The sequence below is a fragment of the Pinus tabuliformis genome, chromosome 8, assembly GCF_031772625.1.
Source record: "Pinus tabuliformis cultivar Carrire ecotype Pingquan chromosome 8, CPIR1, whole genome shotgun sequence".
Lineage (NCBI taxonomy): Eukaryota > Viridiplantae > Streptophyta > Pinopsida > Pinales > Pinaceae > Pinus > Pinus tabuliformis.
In genome coordinates, this window is record NC_142294.1 from 1,266,618,170 (window position 1) to 1,266,636,746 (window position 18,577).

At 31.9% G+C, this 18,577-nt stretch overlaps 1 protein-coding gene across 1 annotated transcript; it reads left to right on the forward strand.

The window, feature by feature from the left end:
• Positions 1–7,191: 7,191 nt before the first annotated feature.
• Positions 7,192–17,096, forward strand: LOC149239988 (polyamine oxidase 1-like). The gene is made up of 9 exons (XM_089370022.1): positions 7,192–7,315; positions 11,372–11,512; positions 11,602–11,716; positions 13,012–13,176; positions 13,403–13,491; positions 13,579–13,733; positions 16,371–16,595; positions 16,704–16,769; positions 17,034–17,096. Exons 1-9 carry the CDS (start codon positions 7,192–7,194, stop codon positions 17,094–17,096), a joined length of 1,143 nt encoding a protein of 380 aa, XP_089226148.1.
• Positions 17,097–18,577: the final 1,481 nt, after the last annotated feature.

Sequence of the window (18,577 nt, forward strand, 5' to 3'; positions counted from 1 at the left end):
TTATGGTAAAAGAAGGCGGCTTGGGAATACTTAACAAAGGGTGAACCTTTCTTGGTTCAGAGTGACTACCTAGGTTGGTGGTGTCTAAAAGGGTTTTGATATTATATTGGATTTGATAATGACTACCTTGTTGTAATATGTATTGATGGCATACCACCATTTACATAATCATTTATTAAATATATCCTTATCAAGTGAAAGAAAAGAAATTGCAAGGTGTCATCTTTGGAAATGTGATACTGGATGATTTGAATATCTGCAAGTCAAATCATAGGAGTTAGAAGTTTCTACTATGATAGAGACATAAACTAGATAGTTATACCTAAATGATTGGTTGGTTGGTCTATGGTGAATGGCTCATACAAATTCAAGGATTAGGTGTTCCCCAAAAGAGAATGTAGTAAATACTATGAGAGAAGAAAATTGGATGCTTGTAGAATGGGGTACATGCATTTTAGAAATTATGGAATGTTATCAAAATGTACTCAAAAGCACAATCAATCAGGAGTATTACGGAACCTTCTACTCTACATGGAATGGACTGGATATTATGATGGGTTTTCATATTCTTAATAATAAATGATGGATTCTTGGAGAAAAAGGAGAATATCTTAAAACTCGAAGAGGAAATACTTGGAACAAAAAGTTGAGGATACTTAATGATTTACCATATGAAGTAGTTTCTATGTACAAAAAAAATGTTTCCTCCAAGGGAGGAAACAACAAGTGCTACACCAAAACCTATAGGTCACCGACAACTGCATGAGTCAACCGTTGATATGGTTAACATGTTTCGAGTTATAACTAAACTTTATAGAACTGTCTCATATTGGAAAGATCAGAGCAAAACCTAGAGTGATTGTGAGAAAAAGGGAAAGGGGAAATTTGACCTTTTATCCCTTATTTCCTATCCTTATATTTATACATTACTCCTCTTATCATACATTTCTATGCCTTCGAAGCCAAAAAAATTTGACATTCATATTTTTGGGGAAATTTATTGCTTAATAAAAACAACTAATCAACTGGACATTAATTATCAACCTGAGGAATGACAATCGAAAAAATAACTACCGAATACTAATATATGTTCTATATGATATTATTATGATAACTTAACAATTAATTCAATTTTTCAAAGTTTGTTTGTTCTATGCATAACCTTAGAGCGATCCAGATTTGACAAAACGAGGTAAATGCAAAAAGTAAACCTCTGAAAGGAAATGAAAAAACTACAAATAATTTGTGTTATAATTGTAATCACACATACGCAAATAATAATGTAATAAACCAGTAAAAAGATCATTCTATTATTAACTAAGAAACAATAAGAGAAATTTCCGAGTCTATTTCGAGTAAATATCCAATATCTTTGGAGTAGCTCACAAACTAATTTTAAATAAAAACAATAAGAAATTAGAGGAACAATAAAAAGAAGTTAAAGGAACAATAATTATCTATTGGAAGAAACAACAACTAATTGAAAACGAACAACGATTAAATAAAAAAAATATATGGAACAACCAGCATTCACGTAGGAAACAATGGCGAGAATCAGTGTTATAAGTTATGCAACTATTAATAATATAATTACAATCTTCAGAGAACTATTTGAAATCTTAATTTCTTAGAAGAAAGAAATAGTACAAAGCTATGCGAATGAAATTTTACAAATGTAAGACAATCACCTCTGCCAAGAAGTAGGCCCAGACCACGAGGAGTCAGATTGAAGCTCAAATCAACACACGATTGATAAAAGTGAAATTAATTAAGAAATATTCACATTCAATAATATTTGAAACAGTAAATACAATCTGTACTCCATTTGCTATTCTGTCTCAAACTATAATTATTCCTTCTCTCCTTTTCTTGCTTTATGACTTCATTTAAATACAAAAAGAGCAGAGGGAAATTAAAAATGAACCAATCATCTCATCATGATATTATGAGTGAATTACATGAAATAAAAAAGAAATAGAGAAGAGATTAATAAAAAGAATAGAGAATATGCACCTACAGCTACTTAATTACACCAACAATAAAAAACAGAAAGAGGATGATCTCCAGTGATGGTAGATCGTGAAATAATTATTCTTACATTCTTCCCCTTAATTATTTCACAAAAAAAGAAAAAAACTTTGCTATTACATCAAAATGTCGTGACATCATGCATAATCCTCTAGTTTCTCGGTGAGTTTCAAACAATTATTTTCCTAAGGGTTTTGTAAATATGTCTACAAACGGGTCTTCTGAGCTGCAGAACTCCATACATATCTCATTATTTCTTACTAATTCTCGAATTAAATGATATCTCGTATCAATATGTTTACTCTTCTTATGGAAAAATATGATTTCTTGATAATGCAATAGTAGATTTGTTGTCATAGAAAATATGAGTGGGTTCTTTCTATTCATGCAAAAACTCTTTCAAAATCCTTCTAATCCACAGAGTTTCACATGATGTTGTTGTGGCTGCAACATACTCTGGTTCAACTGATGATAGAGTTAGAATGGATTGCTTCATTGATGCCCATGAAACTACACCTGAACCAAAACTGAACACATACCCAGATGTGCTCCTCTTGTCATCAATATTGCCTTCAAAATCATTATTTGTATATCCAATTAATTTAAAATCGAAATCATATGCATACAGAATACCATAATTTCTTGTTCCAGCAACATATCTTAGAATCTTTTTTCCAACTGGCTAATGGGTACTCTTCAAAGACTCCATGAATCTGGAAATTAAGCTTACACCAAACATTATATCGGGCCTTGTTGCAGTCAAATACATAAGACTTCCAACCAATTGTTTAAACAAGGTTGGATCAATATCTGAACCATGATCATCCTTACTAAGTTTTGTACCAAATGCAGTTGGGGTTACAACTAGCTTACATTTTTGAATCCCAACCTTTTCAATATATCCTTTGCATACTTATATTGACAAATGAAAATACCATCTTCAGATTGAGTTACTTCAATACCAAGGAAATATTTGATTAGGCCTAAATCAGTCATATCAAATTCTCTTTTCATGCTCGTCTTAAAATCATCTATTGAGAGATCTCGAGTGAAAATCAAATCATCAACATACAAGCACACAACCAAAATTTTACCATCCTCGTTTACTTTTGTATACAAAGTTGGCTCACTTGGATTCCTGATGAATCCATTGTTATTTAGATATTCATCAATTCTATTGTACCATACTTGGAGATCTTATTTCAATCCATATAATGCTTTATTTAATTTGCAAACTTTATCTTCTTGACCATCAATTTCACATCCACAAGGTTGTTTCACATAAATCTCTTCATTGAGAAAACCATTTAAAAATTAAAACTTAACATCCATCTGATATATTTTCCATTTATTTTGTGCAGCAATAGCTAATACCATTCTTACCATGTCAAGTCTAGCTACAGGTGAAAAAGTTCCATTATAATCAAAACCATGTTGTTGACTGAACCCATGAGCTACAAGTCTTGCATTATGCTCTTCAATTTCACCTTCAACCTTCACTTTAGTTTTCTAAATTCATTTAACACCTATAGTATTTTTACCTTTAGGAAAATTTACAAGTTCCCAAGTATTATTTCTTTATATAGCATCAATTTCTTCATCCATGGCTTTTATCCAAACTTTTTCTTTCATAGCTTCATCAAAATTTACTGGATCATATGCAAGTAATGCAAAATTTGAAACTTGATCTATTTCATCATTCTGCTCATACAATTCCTTTAAACTTCTAGTCTTCTGACCTTTAATTCTATTCTTCAATGTAGCTATTGTAGGATTAGAATCATTACTTACCTCTGATCTTGTTGTTTGTTGTCCACCATAACCTAATGGTTCGCCATGTTCATGATTTCTCAGTGTTCTAAATTGTAATGGACTAACTCTTGGTGATTGGCTTACTAGCTTTCTTGCAACAATTGTATATGGAATTGGTTGTCCACCTTGTGCTTCTTTCTCATCTTCATTATCATCTCCATGAGATAATACAGTTGTCTCTGCAATAGATTTATCTATGCTTCCATCCCAAGCTTCTTCTTCCTTGAACTCAACATCTCTACTGATAATATATTTCTTAGTGATGGGATTATAAAGTCAATATGCTTTAGACTCACCACTATATCCAATAAGGATACATTTCTCACTTCTATCATCTAACTTCTTTCTCAATTCTTTAGGAACACGTGCATAATAAATGCAACCAAAAATTCTTAAATGAGATATATGACAACTCTTATCATTCCATGCTTCTTCAAGAACTTGATCCTTCACTCTCTTAGTCGGAATTCTGTTAAGAATATAAACATCACAAGCTACAACTTCTCCCCAATATTCATTTGGTAGATGCTTTTCTTTCAACATACTTCGAGCCATATTCATAATAGTTCGATTCTTCCTTTCAACTATTCCATTTTACTGTGGAGTATAACGTGTAGTAAACTACCTCTTGATTCCATGCAATTGACAAAACTCAATGAAATATATTAGCATATATTCACCACCTCTATCTGATCTCAAAATTTTAATATGATTTCCACTTTCCTTTTCAACCATAGCTTTAAATCTTTTAAATACAAAAAATGCTTTAGATTTTTCTTTCACAAGATAAATCCATGTTTTTCAACTGTAGTCATCAATAAAAGTTAAAAAGTAAACATTCCCAGCCAAAAGAAGTTGTTTGCATTGGTCCACATAAATCTATGTGAACAATCTCTAATGGAGTTCTCACCCTGTATGAAACTCCACATACAAATTTATGTCTATGATGTTTTGCAAGTATACAACTTTCACACGAACTCGTCAGTTGTTGAATACTGGGTAACCCTTTCACCATCTATTTCTTCTGCAACAAATCTAGACCACCAAAATATAAATGACCATATCTTAAATGCCATAACCATGATTCATCAAAATTCTTAGTTTTGTAAGCATTCAAGGAGGAAGACAATTCATTTCTCATTATAAGAGGAAACATCCTATTCTTTGTCATTTCTACTCTTGCTATCAACTGCTTACTTGGGTATTTGTCAATGATAGTACACACATTATTCTTGAAGAACACTCTATACCTTTTCTCTATCAATTTACCAATGCTCCACATATTGCATTTAAGTCTAGGTATCTAATAGACATCATCAATTGTTCTTCTATCGCCATCTCTAGTATAAACAATAATAGTTCCTTTCCCTTTAACACATACCTTAATATCATTACCTAACTTGGCTTCAGACTGAATATTGGTGTCTAGATTGGAAAACATATCTTTGTTTCGAGTCATGTGATTGCTCCAGCCACTATCTATAAACCAAATATCATTCAAGCATTCTTGAGACACGTTACAAGTCATAAAAACTCACTTCTCACTGTCTTCAAATTCTTCTGAGATGTGTGCAGATTACTTACCAACATCTGACTGCCTCTTCAAACACTTAGTAGCAAAATGGCCATATCTTTTACAATAATAACATTGAACTTTAGACATATCATACCTTTGATTTCCTCGATGCCAGGTTCTATTATAACTCCCCCTTAAATTAGGAGGACGTTGCTGAGATTTCTCTTCATGATCATAATTATCTCGCGGATGTCTTTGATCAGCTACTATGCCTCATCCTCTATTACTCGATCTTCCTCTATGAAATTGAAGCTGAGTTTTCAAGGCATTCTCCAATGTGCTATCATCATATATTGACATGTTGGATTCATGTGCAATCAATGAACCAATCAACTCTTCAATTTGCATTTTACTTGTGTCCTTGAACTCTTCTATGGATACAACAATCACTTCAAATTTTTGTGGCAAACTTCGAAGGACATTCTCGATCACCCTCTTGTTTGAGAGGTCTTCTCCATATTGTTGTAGTTGATTAACAACACTCATGACATGAGTCATAAAAGCATCCATAGTTTCACTATATTTCATTTTTAGATTCTCAAAATCTCTTCTCAAATTCTACAACTTGACATTCTTTACTATCTCTACACCTTGATAACCGGATTCAAAGATGTGCCACGCCTCCTTCGAAGATTCTGCATTTGATACTTTTGAAAGTATCACATCATCTAAGCCTTGTTGAATAAGGCCAAGAGCTTTATTGTCCTTCTTTTAGTTTTCTTTCAACAATGTTCGTTCAACATTTGTAAGAGCCATTGTTGCTACCTCATTAGCAGGATTGGGATACCCATCAGTAACAAATCCCTAAATATCATGAGAACATAACAATGTTCTCATTCTAATAAACCAAGAATCATAACTTTTCTCAGTTAAAATAGGAATTGACTGAGTAGTATTAGTATTTGATGCCATCTCTCACAAATAATTGAAATCTTCAGATAAAATTTAAACAAAAATTCTCACACTATAATACTTTCAATTCCTTTCCAATACCCTTCCAAAGTACACTTACAAATGCTATGGGAAACCTCTTTTAAAAAACAACTTTAAAATTCCCTTTTTAACTTCCTTAATAAACCTTTTATGAAAAATACTTTAGAACACCCTCTTAACTTACTTAATAAAACATATAAATCTTTTTTTTAAACAAACTTCAATGTGACTTTAAACGATATTATCTTTCAAACTTTGCAAAGGGCTTCAAAAAAAGACAATTATCCACACAGTTGAAAGATGTGTACATAGTGCAAATTTACATCACTGGCTGACAGAATGCAAATTTCCACTCCACTTAACCAAATTTCATACAGAACTGTCCAGGCTCATTAGTGCGGTCTACCATACTACAGAACTACTCGAAACACCTTTGTAGCTCAGCTGAACTCTTCAAACTTCAAACTTATCTCAGCTATGTAATAAATCAATTGTCCGCTCATGTTCTCCATACGATGAAGAAGATGCACATATCTACCAAATCATATAATCTAGTCGTCAATCCACTAAACCAGCTAACAACACAACCATACAACACACAACGTCTCGCTCCGTGAGTCTCCACAGGACTTCACTCCACAGTAGTTCTCACTTACTCAATAGGTTGTGGCTTCTATGCAAATCTGGCTCTCATACCAGATGAAAGAAAAAAGAAATATAGAGGAGATTAAGAAAAAACATAGAGAATTTGCAGCTACAGCTGCTTAATTACACCGACAAAAAAAAACTGGGAGTGGATGATCTCAGCCTCTCCGTGATCCTTCAATTTATGGAAAATGTTTATGTCAGTTACATCAATTAAACAAATAAATTTTAAGCAGTGCTGCCCTTTCGTTTCGATAGGCGATGAGGCGGTGATTACCTTTGGAAGCATGAAGAGCCAAGGTGGCGGCGGTGGCGGTGACGGTAGATTGTGAAATAATTATTCTTACATTACAAAAGTATTTAGATTACAAATTTATATTTTTTACAACCGATCAATTAGCGGGATCAAATCTAAAATACCTCTCCATCATCAATCAACTGGAACAAGTTGAATTTTGTTTTGATTTGGGGAAAAGTTACATTTGTTGCAACAACAAATCTAGGAAATCACCTTCCTAGAAGCTCCCATATCTGTCATATTAGGGCCAAATTTGGAAAAACACTTTTAAAATAGCTAATTTTCCTCGTTCTGCGTAAAAACCGTGCCTCTTATTTTTTGGATTCGTCATCATTTTCCCATAAATTATGATGCAAAATCATCACCTCTTGCCCTGTTCTTCATAAACCATGTCACTTATATTTTGGATTTGTTCTCATTTTCCCATAAATTAAGATGCAAAATCGTCACTTCTTATCCCAATGAATTTCTAAGTTGGAATATATGACTATAAATTGGGGCTTGGATTTGCAATTTGGAGAAAATCTTGGAGGTTGAAACTATGAATGATATTATAACAAGCACTTCATAAAATGTTATTGGCAAAATCATGCATAATAATCTTTAACATATTAAAAATAAAGAAAAACTCACATTATTTAACCCAAGAGAAAAATAACTATAAGATGGAATTATTATAATAAATTGTTATAAATATAATAATAAAGTATCAATATAAAAGTTAACTACTAAAGGGCATTTGGTAAGTTTATTTCTTACCTGAAATCCCTTTTGTTTCCGTCTTATAGGTTAGAAACCCTATTGATGCGTTTAATTATACACATATATTGTAGCATTTCCAACTCTATAAACTGTTGGTTGATAAATTATGTTATATTTCTTAAACAATTAGTTTAGACAACAATAACTTTTTATTACATTCCAATTTTCAGTCCATTATAAAACTATTAACCAAGTTATCGACATCCTAGTTTTCAAAAACATGAAACCTTAATTTGGTGACTATACATTTGGTTGATTATATGTGAAAATTTTCCATTAAATCAAATTTTATATATAGATATATTTATTTATTTGTGCAATGCTTTAACACAAAATAATATATCCTAGTGATTGAACAATAATCCTAAATTAATTGATTTTGTATATTGATTCGAATACTAATGGTGAGTGTGAAATTTAAAAATAGAATAGAAAAAAATATGTGAAAATATATAGTCAATAAAATATTTGTAAATTATTTTATTAAAATTATAGAGCATAAATTTTCTTTATATTCGAACTTTTTGTTGAGATTTCGCACTCTAAAAATTGCATTCAAGGAATTTTATTCCTTTTTGCTTTGGAAATTTAATAGTCATCTTTACCATTGAAAAGTTAATATTCATGCTTATTATTGTGATTACTTTTTTTACAAAATTTGGTCATCTCATAATGTTTATGATTTTTAGATTAATTTAAATAGATGGCTTGCTATTTAAAACATCAACATTATTTCTTTTGTCTTTTTCAAGTGCTCTGAGTTCATGTAAGATTAGATCAGGTTTGACTTGTGGCTTGAGAAACGATGACATAGGGGCATCTACGGTGTCAAGATCGCCTAAGAACCCCACCCGGGCCACACCAACCTTTAACATGACTAGATATTTACCCGCAAAATTTCAAATTAGTCACTAGCTTCAGAAACGATGACCCAGGGGCATCTAAGGTGTCAAAATCACCTAAGAACCCCACCCCGACCACACCAGCCTTTAACATGACTAGATATTTACCCACAAAATTTCAAATTAGTAACTGGCTTGAGAAATAATGACCGAGGGGCATCCAAGTTGTCAAAATCACCTCACAACACCCGGGCCACACCAACCCTTAACATGACTAGATATTTACCCACAAAATTTCAAATGAGTGACTTTCACATCAGAGAATTAACGGTACACCCATCATTGTATATTGTATGTGAAGCACATCAACATTAATCCTAATTTTGATATTATTTACTAATTATTTAATTTCATTATATTATAAAATATTTATAAAAAAATAATTATAAAATATTTTTAATATTTGAATACATCTCTATTTTATTTTAATGGTTCATCTTATTTTAGAGAATGTCATTTAGTATTTTTATATTTCATTAATTATAATAAATTTATATATTATATTAATTAAAATAAGAAATTGATTTTATATTTCATTAATTAAAATAAATTTATATATTCCATTAGTTAAAATAAGAAATCAATTTTATCTTCAAAAATTTAATATGCTTATTTTTGTATTTAATGGATTAAAATAATGTTTAATAAGTTTCTATTAACTAATCTAAGGTTGGAGAGTTATATGAAAAAGATTCCCTCAAATTTCATGATATTTAAAAAAATATGATTTAAAAAGTTTTGTGATTTTATGTGATTTAATAATTTATATGATGATTTCACATATTTTTTTTGGTAGTAGAATAACAAAGTTCTACTTGTACAAATAGGCTTACACAACCTGAAATGTCCAGGTTAAACTCTTTGAAAAACTAACAATTAAATTGTTAAATTATTTTAACGTCAGTAATAAAATAATTTGTACGACTTACTAAATGGGTTAAGCAATCTGAGAATTCCGCGTGACTAAATGGTTAAGAAGTGAGGGTAAAATAATAAAGTACGGTTGCTTGTACAAATCGGTATAAGCAAGCTCATAATTCGACGGGAAATGATCTGAGAGTATCTTTTAAGGTTGAAAAGCCATATTTGAATTACAAAATTTCAGTTTTTTCGTATTAATTTGTTGAAAAGTCATTTATGAAGTTATAAACTTTAAGATATATTTTTTTGGTCCATTAAATCAGTGAAATGTCATTTTTGAAGTTACGGAAGTCGATTGAAAAGGAAATTCTGTAAAACCTTGGAGCTGAAGGGAATGATCATATTTTAGTCGAAGGGCAGTCGATTGAAATTTTGAAATATTGTCTGACGACCTCTCTTACGTCATCTCTTTTGAACTTCCCATAAGAGTACGCGTGTTCATGTTAAATTTGTCAATGATCAGCAGACATATATAATTTTTTTAAATGGACACTACCTTTATTATTTCGATATTATTAACTTGTGTATCAAGTTTTGCTAACATGTAGGCGTTGTGTAACTATTATAAAGTTTTTGGAGTTGTGGGTTGGAATCTAGCTAAATCTACTAAATGGTGATTGTTGTTTTTTATGTTTGAGATTTTCTATTAAACAAAGTACACAGTAATTGCCATATATATATATATATATATCCTCTTAGAAGGACCTACCCTGTACTCAGTCAACAGGATGGATTGATTCTTCCTCCATGTCAACCTTCTCAAGTTGCAGCAGTGCCAATGCAATTCAGATAACATGGAGGCATTTAGTTAGGGAGTGTTCTAATTATTAGATATTTTGGAGATTTTGGTTGAGTGAATTATTTGGTTAATTTTTTTTTATTTAAATTAGGTTTTTAATTCTATATATAAATTTAGTATTTTGAATCATTTTTGTAGTAATTACACTCGTGTTTATAATTTAAATTTGTAATTCCAGTTAATTTTTATGAAATTTTGAACCATTTAAACTAGAAAACTAAAAAAAACTCTTAGTATAACATATAGGCTATGTTTTTAGTGAACTAGTGTCTATTGTTTACTTCAGCTTGTTTTTGTGTAAGCTAGGCTGTAGGGATAGCTCCAGAGCGGCATTCTGATTATAGGGAGATTTCACCTTTGCAATTTATAATTTTAAAAATTTTATTCAATTTTCAATAAATTTAATAAATTAATGATATTAAATTTTCTTAAATTTATCTGTCACCAATATGCCATAATTTATTCACTATATGTCTTTGAAACTTTTTTTTCCTTTTTGGCAATTCTAGTACCTTAAAAGTTTTTTTAAAAAGATTTAGTATTCTAAATCTAAATATAAAAAATAGAAAATCAATTTTAAACAACAAAATTCAAAATCTCAGTCGAAAAATTTTCACTGAATTGCTATCAAAAACTTCACCACTTCAAAAAATCGTGTTACAATATACACCAATGTTGTGGCTGACTTCAAGAAGTTTCGTCGTGGCCCTCAGCGAATCTATTGTCTTTGGCCCCAAGTTTTCTATTTAAACCAAGTACGTACCCAGTGCTCGCTCTAACGGATGGATTCTTCAACGTCCTCGAGTTGCAGCAGCGTCATTATACGGGCATTTCAGGTAACGAAATTAGATTTGTTCGGAGTAACAGGCATTTAGTTAGAATGTTTCTATTATTTACTTATGCTTTTGTGTGAGGTTGCTTGCAGGGATAACAGAGAATGGAGTTGAAGATTTTGTCATTTTGGAGGCCACAGATCGAATTGGTGGCCGGCTGATAAAGCATGAGTTCACTGGAATTTCCGTGGATAGCAGGCGTTGGAGGTAATAAAGTAAATCCCATGTGGGAGCTGGCCCAGAAACACAATATGCGCACCTGTTACTCTGATTATAGTAATGCCGCATTCAACATCTATGACCAAAGGTACAATCCAAGACAAGAAATATGCACCAGATAGGTAACATTTATGGTTGTATATATATGGGATTTCAAAGTTTGTTTTAGCTGCGAGTGAAAATTTCTTCTTTAGTTATTTTTTGAAAATTGCTCTCATCTTGTTGTTGTTTTGAAATGAGTGTTATGGTAAGTTGTTTTCATCTTTTTGTTGTTTTCAAAGGAGTAAAATTTATCTGAGCTATGAGATGATTTGTAATTTATGGTTTGAGTAATGGTGATTGAAGGTATTTAAGCTTTCAAAATCATTTTGAGATAGCATAATTGAAGATAGCTAACCACCTCAATCAATCTTTAATATGGGTAGATTTTTATGCACAAAATTTTGATCCACCAACCTTTCCACCAACATTTACTACATAAACAATAAAACAATTTAAAAATTCTGAAAACTATTCGTATATAACTAATTACATTAGAAAAATAACTAATAAAAAGATGTTTAACTTATTAATTTAATTAATCATATAATTAAAAAATTAATATATGCTACATTGAACTTGTATTAATAGTTTTATCTATATTTAAAAAATTAATATATATTAGATTGAACTTATATTAATAATTTTATTTTGATAAATGGTACATTTCTAGATATTCCAGGACCTTTAAACAACTATAAAAGTGTTGTTTTAAAATTTATGTATTTATATAATTAAAAAAAATAATACATATTAAATTTGAATATATATTAATAAATATGTCTGAGCAGATTAAAGATTTGCACTGTTTTGAAAATCTAATAAAACTAAAATAAAAGCAATTATTCAAATTTATTCTTATTTATTAAATTTTATAAATATTTCTAAATTTGCAATCCAATTAAATTATTAATCAACTAAATTGCCTAGTGTTTTTTTCTAAATACTAGAATTTTTTGAGTTAAATATTGATTTATATATATATATATATATAATCAATACTTTGAAAAAAATCTAATCACTATTGTTTTTTAATACCAGATATTTTTGGGTTAAATATATATAGATATATATATATATATATATATAATTGAGATTGTAAAGAGTTTACGATCCAAAATAATTATGTTAATAAAACTTTACACTTTCAAAACAGATAAACTCTGGCTTAACTAACTCAAAGTAAATCCAATTAAATTCAAATTTTATTAAGTAATGTTGTACTGTTTGCGTATGCTTAACAGCGGTGCTAAAGTACCTGGAAATGTTGCGGCAGCTTGTTATGAGTTGGCTGTGGATTCCGCCAATCGTGCTTTGGTAACTGAAGCTGTTTCCAGAAGTGCCGAAGGGACTGCAAGGCCTAACCCTGATACGCCATTGCCATTAACAGACAGTAAAATTCACGAAGTGTAAGTATGCACACCAGCATTGATTTAAGATAATGATCAGTGTAGATCCGTACTTTTTGAAGATAATGGATATACCCCTAAACACTTGGATCTTATTATCGTTTAGAATATACCCCTAAACACAATTTATTAATATACATCCAACAACAATATTATGTTGATAAAATGTATCTATCTGCGGAATCATATAGTTTAAAATATACTTCTAAATCCAATTATTTTCTAGTCTTCATGAAATTTCTATTTTTTTCATAATTCCATCAACGCCGTTGGAATTGGCGGTAGACTTTATTTTGCATGATTTTGAGATGGCAGGTATGGCCACACTTTGATATTTCTCAATTGGGTTTGACTCTTGCAGTCGTTACTAGTTAGTGATACCGAATGTTGTTGTGGATGCAGAAGTGGAGCCAATTCCCACTTACACCGAATTTGGAGCACAGGAATATTTGGTTGCTGATCGTCGAGGTTACGAATACATCATCCATAAATTGGCGGAAGATTTCCTCCAATCCGAAGTCGCTCATATCGTCGATAAGCGACTAAAGTTGAAAAATGTATAACTGCTCTTTGTTCCTAGAAGCAATCTACATAAAATTACCCCACCAATCAGGCCATCTCTGAATCTTCATAAAAATGCCCTTTCTAAGGGCCAGAAATCAGTCAATCACTGAATCTCCATGTCAAATATTATCGAATGATGGCAAAACTTATTGGGCTGTTCTCTGACGGGATTTTCTTGAATGTTTTAGCTCGTTCGAGAAATACATTATACAGACTGTGGTGTTACAGTTAAATAGAAGACGACTCGGTTTACAGTGGCAATTATGCTATTCTGTCTGTCAGCTTGGGAGTTCTTCAAAGTGGTCTTATCCAGTTTAATCGTCCTCTGCATGTAATTACATGAATACTGACTCCATTAATTTTACATTCCATATTCTCTGATATTAACATTTCTAGAACGTTTTATTTCTTAAACTTAATTTTGTAAAACAATTTTAGAATTTGTTGAGGTTAGGTCAAATCTATTTTTCTTTGATTATTGGGCATTTTTATGTTGGTGGTAGGTTTCAGCAATGTTTCAAAATCTAATAGTTAGGAAAGGGTTGAGCAATTGATTTCTTTTCATAGTGAGATTTTGATTCTCAAATATTTCTAAAATCCTCAATTTACATGCGTTCACATTTTTTTACCTAAAACTTTAATTATTAGGGACTTTTATGTCAATAATAGATTTCAGCAATATCCCAAAATATAATAATCAGGCAAAGAGTTGAACAATTGAGCTCAAATTCTCAAATATTTCCAAAATTGGCAATTCACATGAGTTCAAAAGATCTTACCCAGATTATTCCTATTACTTTTCATATAAATTTTGAGCATTATCGTTTAAAAATTTGATATTACCTATTAGATGCAGAGTTGGAAAAGGAAAATTTTCTTCTCATGCGGGATGAAATTTTACACAAAGATATTCTTAAAATTTCCGAGCAAGTTGTGGCCTAAGGAGAATGGTACTGAATTCTTTTTATGTGTTGCCGAAATTCGCAGATATTAATAAACAGACAAATCACTAGATTTAAACACATGTCACAAAACAGACTGAAAACATTGGATCCTTGTAGAAAACCATTAACAAAGAGCCCAACCAGTTCTCGCCTACGGAGGATGGTACTGAATTCTTTCTATATGCTACAGAAAAGCGAGGATATTACACGTTCTGGCAGTTGGGTTTTATGACGACATTTGTGTGTTTTTTTCCTGAAACTGAGCTTAACTTCGTTAAGTGCCGGTGGATGTATTCAAAGATCTATTCCACCACATGACAGAAGTGGATGTTTTCGTGTCGAGACTTTATGGTCCATATGCTGCCACCGATTATAACAGTAAACAGGGTTTTGGATGTTTGTAGAAATGTCTATAGCACATATCGCAAACTACATTATTAGATAATAAAGTTCTATATCATATATTACAAATTACATTAATATATAATAAATCTTTCGATATTTATGTCTACATAAATATGGATCGCCTGGATCAATTGTCAACCTAACTATTGATATCAAACAATTTTACAATTATATATGGATGTTTGTTGAGATGTTTATATCACATGTAGTAGGGAAAACTACGTCAATATGTAATAAATCTTTTGATATTTATGTGTATATCCACTTGTATCTCCAGATAAATTAAAATATTAACTGAACAAAATGAAGATTTCAACTTAGTTTTTTGGATATGAAACAATATTATATGCAGAATAAAAATATATTTTTTAATGAGGTTAAAGAAAGACGTTGGAATTTCGGTAAGTTTTTTAATAAATTTTATAAAAACAGTGTTTAAATCATGTTTTTGATCATTAACGTAGATTCAGTACTATGAAAAACATTATAAAAAGTATTTATAACAACAAAAATATAAATTTACAAATAACCCTAACCAAATTTATTAAAATATTGAAAAAAAACATTTATGGCAACAAAAACCTAAATTTACAAATATCCCTATCCAAATTTATTAAAATATTAGAAAATTTTGATATGAAAAAACATTATAAAAAGTATTTATAGCAACAAAAATATAAATTTACAAATAACCCTAACCAAATTTATTAAAATATTGAAAAAAAAACAATTATGGCAACAAAAACCTAAATTTACAAATATCCCTATCCAAATTTATTAAAATATTAGCAAAATTTTCATAATTTTCAAGAAAAAAACAATCTAGTTAAACTGAGATTTTTCAACACATATGGGCGTCTTTTTATTACAAAAGCTCAGCAGACCAGGATCCTATATATTAAATAGCATGGTAGGAGAAACAGCCTTATCAACCGATTGGCTTTTTCTAAAATATTTTGAAATCAGGAGAATGTCAAAGATATATTGTTATTTTAAAAACGGGAGTGACCTCGTTAGCTCACTTTTGTTTATTCTATTTCGAGATATTCTTTACATTGAAAAAAATATATAAAAACATAATAGAATTTAAAATGATGTTTAATTTTAATCACATATTTTAGATTTTTTCCATTTGATTATTTATATACTACTTGCAATCAATTTCTTTGTTGACATTTCAACTGCAAAATATATATATATATATATATATATATACATATGACGTTGTGATGATATTATTGCATATGTTCACGACTCATGGAAATAGTATATACGTTGCAGCACATGGAAAAAGCATATTCAGGATCGAACATCTTGGTTGTAACAGTCACAGATGACGAATCTAGGCGGATAGAGGAACAGGGCGATGCCAAAACCAAAGAAGAAGCAATGACCGTTCTGAGGAAAATTTTCGGCGATGGGATTCCTGAAGCAGAGCAAATCCTGATTCCAATTTGGTGGAATAACCCGTTTCAGCGAGAAAGTTACAGTAATTACCCAATTGTTGTCGGCCCGAATTATTGTCAGACAAAACACAGTGACAATATAATAGGTGCAGAAAACGTTCGGTTGGTTTTAACATCATGTTGTGCACAAAATGTTATTTGAGTGCAGGCACCGGTTGGTCCCGTTTACTTCACAGGAGAACATACTAGCGCGAAATCCAATGGGTATCCACATGTATGGAGAGGTATCAACTCATAATAAACATGATAATACTTAATCACACATCTCTAGTTTCAAAAATTAAATAATAATAATAATTAACTAATCTTAATGGGAGTAGAGGATCATAGTTTAAATAGTGCGGTATGGAGCAAATAGGACCCTTGCTCATGAAAAGAGGTACGTGAGGTGGGCGGTAGTGACACCTTGCTCCGGTGGCATAGAAATCTCAAGAAGGAAGGGACCTTGTATAAACTTTTGGTGTTAGTTTGTTTGCAGTGTTTGTGGTCTCAGGGTATGGGTGATTGTGTGCGTGGGAGAGACAATGTAGAGTATGTATAGGCTGCCAATCTATGCATGCTCGACCATCTGGTAAACATGGTCTATGTCATTGTGGTTAGTCGAAGGGGATTGAAGTGTGGTCTTGTAGGAAAGCATTTATGCTTAATTTGGGATCCACGAACAAATTTTCTTAGGGTGTGTATCGCTTCTGGCTCGGGCTAGTAGGGGGTGAATTCTCGCTAGTTTGTTTCATGGGCATTCGTCGAAAGGAACATTTTAGAACTCTTAGCAAGGTTCAGGTAAATCATTTCTTGTGGGTATTTCATTTTAAGTTTTTTGTTTGCAGTTCAATTGTAGGAGTGTATTTCATAAAATTTTCGTATCACTCCATCGGTGGAGAGTTGTATACTAGGTTAAAACCAGTCCTGAGAAGTACTAGCTGCTATCCCTCATGTCACGTCTCCATACTAGTGGTGACTCAATTTCCACTTGTGGGTGAGGTGCGACACCCCCCAATGTTTTTATTTCAACACCACTACAAATCACGAACTACGCCTATTACCAACACTTAGTTTATTTTTCATTAAGTGTTCAGTTCTTCATATAAATGCAACAGAAATACATTCATTTAACTCTCATCAATTATAATTCACAAATAGTATTAACATCAATTACGCACATTCATGAAGGGAGAAGAAATCCCCTAATAAGTCTCCCCAATATACTTATAAAATTTTGCAAATATTTACAAGTACAATTATTCTAAACAAGGTTGTCCATGGCCTTCCATGCACAATCGCAGAACCACTCTCATTCAACTCACAACGACCTTGCACGACCCTCCCCAGCAGAAACCCCAAATTCATGTTTTACAAACACACGATCATTCAGCTCAGCCTTCCCAAATGCCATGGCACGCCCTACCGAATTATACATGATCCTCCCTAGATGCCCTGTTGTGCTGTGTGACAACCTGCCTATTTCTGCATGACTCTGCTTGCACGACACAACCGAACATTTTTCATGATACACTCGAACGATCTGCCTGACTTTCCTGAACGAATGAATGACAGGGCCTACACGACTCGCATGTTCACCCAAACGATGTGGCTTGCACAACCCACCTATTCACCTGAAACAACTTAAACGACCCGCCCATTCACTAAAATGATACGGCCTACACGACCCGCCCATTCACCCAAAAGACACGGCATGCACGACCCACCTGTTTACCCGAACAACACAGCCTGCCTGACCTGACCCAAACTCTGTTGTACACATGACCCGAGTTCTATTCACTTAATTCGCCCACCTTGCGGGCTCATTCCAAACTCACCCTTCGTTCACTTCAAATGACTTGAACAACTTTCTTGATGCCCAAATGAATAGTGACCTCCATTTACTTATATCCTTCACTACCCATTCATTTCTCTAAAGGTCGCGTCCCTTGGTAATCTCCATGGGTCGGCGCACCCGAATGCTTGCCCAACTGACCCGTCTTTCGCCCAACATGCACCCCTTCATATTCTCTAAGTCATGAG